The sequence below is a fragment of the Dipteris shenzhenensis genome, chromosome 8 (genome assembly GCF_047967505.1).
Source record: "Dipteris shenzhenensis isolate YYH24624 ecotype China chromosome 8, Dip_SZ_1.0, whole genome shotgun sequence".
NCBI lineage: Eukaryota > Viridiplantae > Streptophyta > Polypodiopsida > Gleicheniales > Dipteridaceae > Dipteris > Dipteris shenzhenensis.
In genome coordinates, this window is record NC_141603.1 from 40,248,695 (window position 1) to 40,259,529 (window position 10,835).

At 41.4% G+C, this 10,835-nt stretch overlaps 1 protein-coding gene across 1 annotated transcript; it reads left to right on the top strand.

Moving 5' to 3' along the window:
• Positions 1-5,942: 5,942 nt before the first annotated feature.
• Positions 5,943-8,989, top strand: LOC147899495 (pentatricopeptide repeat-containing protein At4g39530-like). The gene has a single exon (XM_087378062.1). It carries the CDS (start codon positions 6,386-6,388, stop codon positions 8,606-8,608), a length of 2,223 nt encoding a protein of 740 aa, XP_087234188.1. The 5' UTR covers positions 5,943-6,385; the 3' UTR covers positions 8,609-8,989.
• Positions 8,990-10,835: the final 1,846 nt, after the last annotated feature.

A 10,835-nucleotide genomic window follows, 5' to 3' on the forward strand; every position in this document is an offset into this window, starting at 1 on the left:
CAGTTGTGACATTGTGAAATGTAATGTAATTGTTGCTGTATCAAAATGTTGAAGTAGAAGAACACTTAAGCTCTTCACATTGGTCTCATGGTTGTGATATAGTTAGTATAGGTAGTGTTGTCTTTGTATGGTGCATCCAAGGGATCATAAAGCAAGGATCAACTAGTATATTACTTCTTATAGGGCATGGTAATATTACAATGGGTACCTCTCTAGGTGTGAAGATCATAGGAGTCTCCATGTTGATGATTTGATAGATCAAGGGTGAATACCAAGTTCTCAATCCATTCATGAGATATTACTAGCCTCAAAAGCCTCTAAAATCATATGTAACTTTCAATATGTCAAAAAACAGTTCCGATAAAAGTCATACTTGCCTAGATAGCCTAGTTTCTCTCCCCATGATATTCATTGCTTTACATTTATTGGTAGTGCAAAGTGAACTGGGCGTACTACAAAGAACTTTTATGAGCTGCCTCGCTACAGAATCTAAATTTACGAGCTACTAGGAATTCGAGCTTGCTTGTACTAATCATGAGTTGCCATGAATTTGTGATTTGTGTGTGATTTGGTACCAAAATGGGGATGTGCACACTTGCTAGTTGCTAGTTGACAATCTTGCCTTGCTATTGACACATGCATGTAAGTTCCAAAATCTCATGCCATGCCCTACTAGACCATGCCTCAAATTTTCATAATAGGTCAGCTATGTGTAGTGTCTAGAATGGAAGGATTTGATAGATCTATGAAAAAATTGGATCATGAGGGGCATCCTAGTATTATAAAACTACCCGTAAATCCAGGGGCTAATATGAACTCCTACATGCAACTTCTATATGCAAGTTCTACGTGTAGAGAGAGAATGTCTTACAATTCCTACATGCAGAGAGAGAAGCTCTCCAACTTGTATAAATACCCCATAATGGAATGAAGCCCACACTCTTTGGGGCATTGTGTTTTCTACTTTGGTATTCCAAGCAAATGTCTCAAGTGTCTATGCTTCCTTGCACTCCACATCCAAAAGCATGTCCTAACCTTGCAACTCCTCCCCTCTCCTCCAACCTTGCAACCCATCCTCTCCGTCTCCTTCTCCCTTCTCCTCCTCCCTCTTCCTCCTTCTCCTTCTCCCTTCTCCTCCTCCCTCCTCCTCCTCCTCCTCCTCCCTCCTCTCTCTTCTTTCCCCCTCAGTCCGAAGATGGCTCTATACCCCAAATGAACTAGTTTGGCCACTATCCCACCAATGCATGTTCGTTGCCCTAGCATGTGACCATAAAACTTCTGAGCCTCTTGGTTCTATAGAAGGCTATCACTCAACCTCCTTACAACACCACGGGATGGCATGAATGAGTCCAAACTCTATACGACTCCTCATCAAGGAAGAAATCTTATGTGTGAGTGGTTGTCTTAAAAGATCCACCTATGGGAAGCAAGGTTGGTTTCAAAATCTACCTTGTGTGTCCTTTACCATGCTTAAACCCTAAACTCCATCCAAAAGGAAAGATCCACTAATATCAGTTTAAAATTGACCTTGGGAATCATGTTAGGTCACCAAACATCTCCCCCGCTCTTAGGGGAGGTGCTATTAAGGTTAGTGTCCTCCACCACTGCTAAGGCCCTACTTTTGCAAAAGGACAAGTGTGAACAAAGCCACTTTTAAAACTGACCTAGGGTTATCTCTTCCATTTCAAAAATTTTCTCCCTTGCAAGGAGAGATAGTACCAAGATTGGTTTTAATGCCAAGATCGTGTATCCTCGACCTTATCTAAGCCCCCCCCCCTTCCAAGGTTGATCTAAACCTCTCTTTCTAGCTTTTGTGTGTTTGTATGTATTTGTATATGAACGCGCGCGTGCACACACACACACACACACACACACACATGCACACATGCACACAAACCCCCTTTCTCGGCTTCCCTCATTTTCCTGTGGGCATTATCAACATCAATCTATGTTTAGGGGTACTATTGGCATGATTTTCTCATATCTATGGTTAGTACATTCATGCATTTTTTAGCTTTATAAGATTTATCCACTTTTTAATAACTGATATAACTGAACCCCCTTCCCCCCCTCCCATATTTTTTCTCTCTTCTCTTGCATGATCTCTTTGTCTCAACACTTATAGCCTTACCTTTCCCTCTTTAACAACAATGACTTCTTTGACAAAGCGTTCAATGTTTTATAGCAGTACTTCCCACCCCCACAATTTTTCATCACCACCACCTTTCCCATGCATGGTTGGCCATAGCCTTCTTGCTAGTTCAATCGGTCTCTCTCGATGGGCTTTATATAAGTGCTTGCATGTACACTCCCATCATACTCTCATGTCTCCTTATTAATTCATAGCTTCATTGCCTTCACCTTTCCTTATGGTTGCCACACTCACTTAGGGCACACCCCCTTCTCGTCATCCTCAGCTCTCGGGTTACCCCTTGCTCAGCCTTAGCTCCTGACGTATGCTTCTTCCAGGCGCCTATGCCTACTTGCTTTCTCTTTCATGGCCGTTCTTACTAAAGAGTTGTCTCCTTGTGCCTCTTTATTATCCATAGCCTCCCTTCATGGATTCCTCTTCTCCTTCACCGTTGCCTTGCTTTTGAGCACACGGTGTTATTGCTCTTTGTCTTGCTCCCTCTGTCATTTCAAGCTTCCATCAACACCTTGGATTTTAGCTGCATCTCCTTAAACAAAGCTATATTTTGGTCTATCTACTTGCTGAGGTGACTGTCTCCCCTCAGCTATAGCTTTTCTTGCTTCAAGACCCTTTTCGTTGCTTGATTTCTACTTTAGTCAACGGTGTTCCTTCAATGGATATACGCATCAGCGCATCCACACTCTTAGTGGATAAGAAGTTTCTCGATTTGTTTTTTATTTAGTTTTGAGTGCTAAACCTTCGCTCACATGATGCAATACTACAACACTGCAACATAGCAATCCTAGCCAGTCTCAATAGCATAGGATACTTTTCTCTCATTGTAATGTTTTTCCCTATCCAAACCGATGTATCTCTTAAGCCCAATTCTCTCAACTCGTGTTGAGCTTGTAGCTTTAAGTATTGGTACTCCCTTTTTGTTTGATGTGCATTAATCAATGCCTCAAACTCCTGACCGTTGCCTCTTAAGACATTTCGGCCATGAAAAGATACTGCTTATCAATTTCTACATGACCATACTCTCGAAGATGTCAATGGAAAGCTAGATGGAACCAAAGCCTTAAAGCAAGCTAAAATACTATTGTCACTAAACCTTTCTTTTAGGTTTTGAATAACTAAGCTAGCAAATTATCTTTGATATGCAATAGACCTATCTAAATCACTTCCATCAAGCTCTCTGTGTATGTGAATAGTTCGATACATATTACAACGAAGAGATGAACAGAGAGCATATAATTGACCCCTAAATGAACCAAAGTAAGGAAGGATCGTATATCTAGGATTATCAAAACTAAAGGCATTTATGTCTATCTGGTGCTCAGTAATAAATTCTGTCATAATTATTTCTATCTCAATATTAATGAGACAAGCAAATGAAATCTTAACAAAGGTGTTTTGAAACACTTTGCTAAGAATTAAAAGCCTCTCTAGAATATTTGCCATAAACTGAAGATTATATAGAAATTCAAAGCTAGATATTTTTCCAAAAAGAGAAGCATTCTCTGTTTTTGTTAGTGCCAATAATGGCTCAAGGGATTCAAAACTTTGTGAATGTCTACTCAACCAGCGGACTTTATGAATGCAACTCATATGCAATATGGCTCAACCAAACTCAATTTCCAACTTCTTAAAAAGTGCAATTTTTTAAAGCACTTTTTGAGAATAATCCAACAATTGAGCTCATACATTCATTGATATACTGTGCAATTGGAGAATCTTTAACTGCATTCGCTGATACACATAGACTAGCTCTATGTGCAACACAATGAATATTTTTCATAAAGGGATTATCCTTTTTCAAAAGAGTGGATAATCCTCGATGATGACCACTCATAGCAGAAGCTCCATCAGAGCCAAAGAAGATTATCTTTCTTATATCAGGACCTAGACAAGATAAAAATTGCATGGTTGCATTATGAAGACTCTCTGATATTCCACTCTCACAAGCCTTAAAAAATAGTTTTTGCGCTAGAATCCTCCAAAAAGGATGCATAGACAATAAGATGCTGAGTCACTGCAATGTCATTAGACCCATCCATCATTAGACTAAAGAAGGGAGACATCTTTACTCTTGAGATATGTGGGTTGAATGAACATAGCACAACCTTTGTCATTGTGATACATGCCAGGTGGCAATGCTGGAAAGTTACAAAATGAGAGTAGCTCTAAGGTAAGGGCATACTGGGTAAATGCAAGATCTTATTTTGCTACATGATATGCAGTAGCAAAAAGATTTAAAGTTGCAAGATTAGCCTTATCTTTGTTCTTGCTTAAAGCCTCAGTTATAAAGTGCCCTTTCTTTTCCATTTAAGTATGATGCTATTTTATGAGCTCGGGTCTTCGCATGTTCAGTAAGAGCACTATGCTGGATATTAATGGATCCAAACTTGCTTAGCATTCTGGACTCTGGAGCACTGATAGGAATTATAATCGAAGCACAACTCTCTTGGGTCAATATTCCATGCCTTGCAATCAGGATCTATGGTGATGTTCGTAAGGACTCGGGTTCTTTCATGAATTTGGACTGGCATAAGTGAAACTGCAAGTTGTTGGAGGCTTGCAGCATCCGAATTCCGAAGTCTGTATTGGTTAATTTTTGCACTAAAAAGTCACATTTCTATCAGCTCGTGCACTGCCGCAATATTATTGAAGAGCGCGGGCAGCAGCAAGTTGGGAAATCGATGGCTCTTCTTTCACTAGCCACCACTGATGTTTTCGTGGAAATCCCTAACAATGTAGAAAGCTGAATGATCAAATGCTCAAGGCAAACTTTGAGGCTTCTGAACATAAGCTTCAGATAATCGATAAAATTGAGTTAGGCGTTAAACAATAGTGAACAAATAAAGGCTTCGTAAATGATTGAAAGCATTGAGCAAGCGATAAGTAGCCAGCTCTACGAAATTACAAATAGCAAATAAAATTGATCGTTGAAGCATTGAATCACAATTTGCAAACTTCAAAGTACCTAGAGTTTAACTTTGGACTGTGGAGGTTGTTGACTGCTTGGAAGTTGGGAGTCTGGATTCGTGAATCGAGAGTATTCAAGCTTTCTTGAACTTTGAAGTTTGGTGAACTTTAGTCTTTGAACGTTGCATGCAGTGTGAGCAGCAAATCGATTTAAAGTTTGGTGACTGAGCTTTGAATATAGTGTTCATTGGCGAAGTGTGCAGTGTGTGCTATGTACTAGTTAGAAGGCTGTTGGAGTCTTGAGACTGCGGAAGACGATGTCACATTGAGTGACGAGTTTGGACTCTCAAGTCTTGAGTTTGTGGGACTGGAGAGTGAAAATTTCATTGGCTCAATCTACGGCTATAAAGAAATTAGATCTACAGCTATGAATTGATCTACTGTTTAGTGTTAAGAATTTTAAATATTCTCTTTTATATTATATTATATAATATATATGCCTAATTTTTAAAGTCACGGGTATTCTAAAGCAACCTTTAATTGTAGCCTAGATTTTCAAGGCGAATATTTCAAATACCTTTAAAATATATTTTCCCAATTTAGCAACCTCCTTGGCACAACTTATGCCGATTTTTTTAAATTTTAGCCGATGCAAAATACACAAAAGGGAGGTTTTTGGCCTTCCCTCATGGGAAGGTCTAATTGGAGGTAGTTGGAGATGAGAAAAATACATGTTTTAGAAATTAGCATTTTGATTTTTATGATTGGGCCAAGCTACACTTTCTATTTGCATCCCATCTTTTTCTCCCCCTCGTCTTCTCTCTCTCCGGGCAGGCCACATGAATGAAATTCATCTTGTTTTCTAGCACTCGTCTTGAGGGTTACTGAGAAATTCAAATGAAATGCGTTGCTATGATGAAAGTAGGAGGCACCCATCCTTCTCGCTGCAACGAAACCATGCAGCCTTTTTGTCGCCCACGTGCGTGGCAGGGAGTATTTCATAGTGGAGATCCACACCCTGCCTGCCTGCAAAGGTTCGTACGTCAAGCGCTCTCACCCATTGAGAGGCAGTGGAGCGGTGGGGGCTGCTGGCTTTACTCCCACTGGTACTGCATAGCAGACCTCAGGTTTTCACTACCGAGGGAGCAAAGAAAATGTGCAATGAGTCTGAACGAAATGATTTGCACAGGTAGATTGGCTAGTCTGACGAGTCTATGTAAATCTCAATAGAGAAACCCAACATATCACGATTTCAAACACAAAATTACGTATGGATAGAAGGCCTTGTGCAATCCAAGGCGCGAGCAAAAGGAGCTCAGAAGCAAGGTAATGCACCAAGCCAAAGCATTCAGAGGTCATGCCAGGTCAAACTCTGAAGACCGTGGTTTGATGGAGTATGGCAAGGTCGGATTTAGGTCTGGATTACAGGTGAATGCATCCAAAGTACAAGAACTGAGAGACAAGACTGGCTGGGAGAAGCTTAGCTTAGAGGATGCACTCACTTCTTTGGAACAAATGCCACAGCTGCCGTCAGTTGAGACCTTTTTGTGCATCTTGCATAACTGCAGAAAAAGGAAAAATTTAGCATATACCAAGCATTTGCATGCTTACATGTGTAGAAGCGGATTCGAAGATCATAGATCTCTAGGGAACTGCCTCATCCCAATGTTGGTGCAAGCTGGAAGTATGTGTGATGCTCAGAAGGTTTTTAACATGTTGGTTGACCGGAGTGTGGATTCCTGGACTTCTCTCATCAGGGGTTATATTGCACGTGGGGAGTCACAGCATGCCCTCAACCTGTACCAGAAAATGCAGGACTCTGTACATCCTAGCAAGTATACGTTCTTGGCCATACTGAAGGCTTGTGCTAGGCTAAAAGATGCAGAAAGAGGCCGAGACATACATGCTGAGATTGCCAGAAAGGGATTGGAAAGAGATCTTTTTGTTGGCAGCACCTTGGTGGATATGTATGCCAAATGTGGCTCAATTGGAGGAGCACAGGAAGTGTTTGACAAGCTTCAAGTTCGAGATAAAGTCTCATGGAATGCACTAATCGCAGGATATGCAGAGCATGGGCTTGGTGAGCAAGCTTTAAATTGTTTTCAGCAGATGCGACTGGAGGGCATCCCTCCAGATGTTGTCACATTTGTTTGCAGCTTGAAAGCTTGTGGGAACATAGGAGCCATAGACAAGGGTTGTGAAATACACGTGGAGATTGCCAGAAAGGGGTTAGAAAGAGACCTTTTGGTTGGCAGCACCATGGTTCATATGTATGGCAAATGTGGCTCACTTGTAAAAGCGCGGGAAGTGTTTGACAAGCTGCCATGTAGAGATGAGATCTTGTGGACTGCACTAGTTGCAGGATATGCTGAGCATGGTTTTGGTAAGGAAGCGCTCAACTGTTTTGAAGAGATGCAACTGGAGGGTGTTTCTCCAAATACTGTCACATTTTCTTGCAGCTTGAAAGCTTGTGGCAGCATAAGAGCCATAGACAAGGGCCGAGAAATACACGCTCAGATTGCCAGAAAGGGGTTGGAAAGAGATCTCTGTGTTGGCAGCACGCTGGTCGATATGTATGCCAAATGTGGCTCGCTTGTAAAGGCACAGGAAGCATTTGACAGGCTTCCAGTTCGTAACGTAGTGTCATGGACTGCACTCATTGCAGGATATGCTGAGCATGGGCTTGGTGAAGAAGCTCTGAATTGTTTTGAACAAATGCAATTGGAGGGTGTCTCTCCCAATGCTCTCACGTTTGTTTGCAGTTTGAAAGGTTGTGGCAACATAGGAGCTATTCACAAGGGCCGAGAACTACACGCCGAGATTGCCCGGAGTGGGTTGGGAAGAGATCTTGTTGTTGGTAGCAGTTTGGTCGATATGTATGCGAAGTGTGGATCGCTTGCAGAGGCAAGGGAATTGTTTGACAAGTTGCCAGTTCGAGATCTAGTTTCATGGAATGCATTAATCTTAGGATATGCACAGCTAGGAGAAACTGAAATTGTTTTCCATACACTTGAGAGAATGAGAGGAGAAGGCATAGTGCCAGGAGGTGTCACATTCCTCAGTATTCTTTCTGCTTGCAGTCACACTGGTCTAGTGGAGAAGGGCCAGATGTATTTTGAGGCCATGAAAAAGTCTGGGATCAATCCAACCATTGATCACTACACCTGCATGGTTGATCTCCTTGCCCGTGCAGGTCAATTAGATGAGGCGGCAGCTATGGTGAAGAAGATGCCTTTCCATCCTAACCTTGTGGTGTGGCATACATTGTTGAGTGCTTGTCGAAAATGGGGTAATGTAGAGCTTGGAAGACAGGCCTTTGAACACGCAGTGCAATTGCAAGAGAAGGATGATGCAGCTTATGTCTTGATGTCCAACATCTATGCAGATGCTCACATGCACGAGGATGAACAGGAGGTTGATGCAATGAGAGTGAAAGAGCAAGAATGGACAATGCCAGGACAGAGCTGGCGGACTGACATGGGCCGAGTTGTGCAACCATTTTTGGTGGGGATACAAGACTTTTCAAAACCAAATATATGTATGGAAAGTTAGATCTTTCCCTCAAAACGAGAGAGGAAGGTTATGTCACACCTTGGCATTGGGTGTTATGGGATTTATCTGTTGATGCGAAGAAAGATAGATAATGTGTACATGTCGAGAATCTGGCTATTGCCTCTGCCCTAATCGATACATCCTTGGAGAGTAAAAAATCTTCAGGTTTGTCATGATTGTCGTGTGGTTACTGTAATTATATCACAGATAGAGCTGCGAAATATTCTTGTGAGAGAATGGAAAGTGTGCTTGCGGGGACTAGTAGTGACGCCACCAGTGCACCTAGCCAATGTCCCTCTTATATGGAATGGTACTGCTAGAACAACTATGGTTTTTGTTATAGAGAGTTGAATTTGTTAAGATGGTGAATCTATTGCTAAAAACAAGCTGGTATGATTGTTAAACCTGCAGTTTCAAAATCAAGCCTGCAACAATCCATGGAACACCAGAGAAAAAAAGTTTTGTATCAGTACAATATCTAGGTTGTGCCATTTTGGTAGGCCTTGCTATTTTGGTGGATCCGCCTTACTAACAATTCGGCATATGCACATTTTGAGTGATCGGGGTTGGACTTTGTGGGACTGCACCTTCACTTATCTCAGGGTAAGTATTACTTAGGTGGCCACATATTATTAGTGGATCTTTTGAGTGGTGTGGATTGGACTTTGTGAGACTCACTCATGTTAGGGTAAGCATTACTTATTATTGGCCACATATTATGCAACACGGAGGGAAGAGACCAAAGCCACAATCAACAACAAAGCAAGCATGATTGCAGCATTCCTTAGGGAGTAAATTTGTCGGCGTCCATTGGGAATTCTCATAGATAAAAGAATTTCTTTAAGAAATGTTTTAATTGAGAAACTCATGAAATGACCACGATATTATTTGCCATTTTTTACCGACTACATCCCATCACCCGCCCTCCCCCCTCCTCTTAAGCTTGGGTGAAATCATGGAAAGGCTTGCCTAGATCAAACACAATGCAAGTTATTGATGATGTGTCCACAACCCAAAGTTGGTCATATCCCCCTAGTTCAAAGGGAATACCTCCAACATATCCTCTCCTTGTCTGGAGAAGAATCGACAGAGAACTTCAAAACACCTTTCTAGTGTATTTCCTTATTGCTCCATATTATCTTTCCCTTGTCACAACCCATGAAATAAAAGGTGAAAGAGTTGTGAGGAAGTTTCTTGGATGGCTTTAGTATCAATTAGCTTCTCGACAGCAAGCTCTATGCATATGGAATGGAGACCATTCCCATACTTTGATGCATTCATATTGAATGTCGATGGCATCTTCAATAAACAACTTAAGCATCTTAATAACTTGGCTTTCAAAATCAGCCATTTCTTCTGGAACCTTGAGACTCAAGGCATCAACCAGAGAAATGTCACTTCGATCTCAAGGTCATCTACTGGCATAGCCATTAGTAGTGACCTCAAGTTTGTCGGCACTCTCAATTCATCCAATCCTTTGAGCACTTCTACATTCATGTTTTTCAAGGGAGGAGAAAGGGCACCTGAAGGAATAAATGTGTAGATAGACTTGCTTGAGCTTGGCATGGAGAATCCCCCCCGCCCCCCCTGCTGTCTTTCCCCATTGGAGCTTATGAGAGCAAGGGAGCCATTGTATCTAGCTTTAGCATGCAACATCTTATCATCTGATTTTTATTTTTTTGGTGAAAGTTTGCAAGAGATGCACATGTGAAGGATTAGGATACTTTGCGCAGTAGTGTACAGTTTGGTTACAACCATGACAAGATATTGTTACCTTATAATGTAGTGCTCTTATAGCCTTAGTCTTCATATCTATCAACTCAAGTTGGAGTTCATTAATTGTAACTGGTTGTACATGGTTGTCCCTTTCTCTGGTTGTAATTGAGATCTTTTGATGCTTGTAACTGGTTGTCCCTTGTAACTGATATCTTTTGATGCTTGTAACTGGTTGTCCCTTTCTTTAGAAGTGCTTCTTGTTATATAATGACCAATGTATTTCACACAAAAAAGTGTGGGTATGCGTGTGTAGTAGCAGCAATAGCAACAACGACAACAACATAGCTCCTCTCGTAATAAATTGAGCGTTGAGACATTGTGAGCACATTTAGCAGTTCTAATAGAATAAGCATAGCGGAAACACTTTCTAGACAAAACTTGGACGTACTTGCAAAATCATGTTCTAGAGAAGAAGTCTAGCTCTAGTGAGAAAATATCACTGACTATGGAC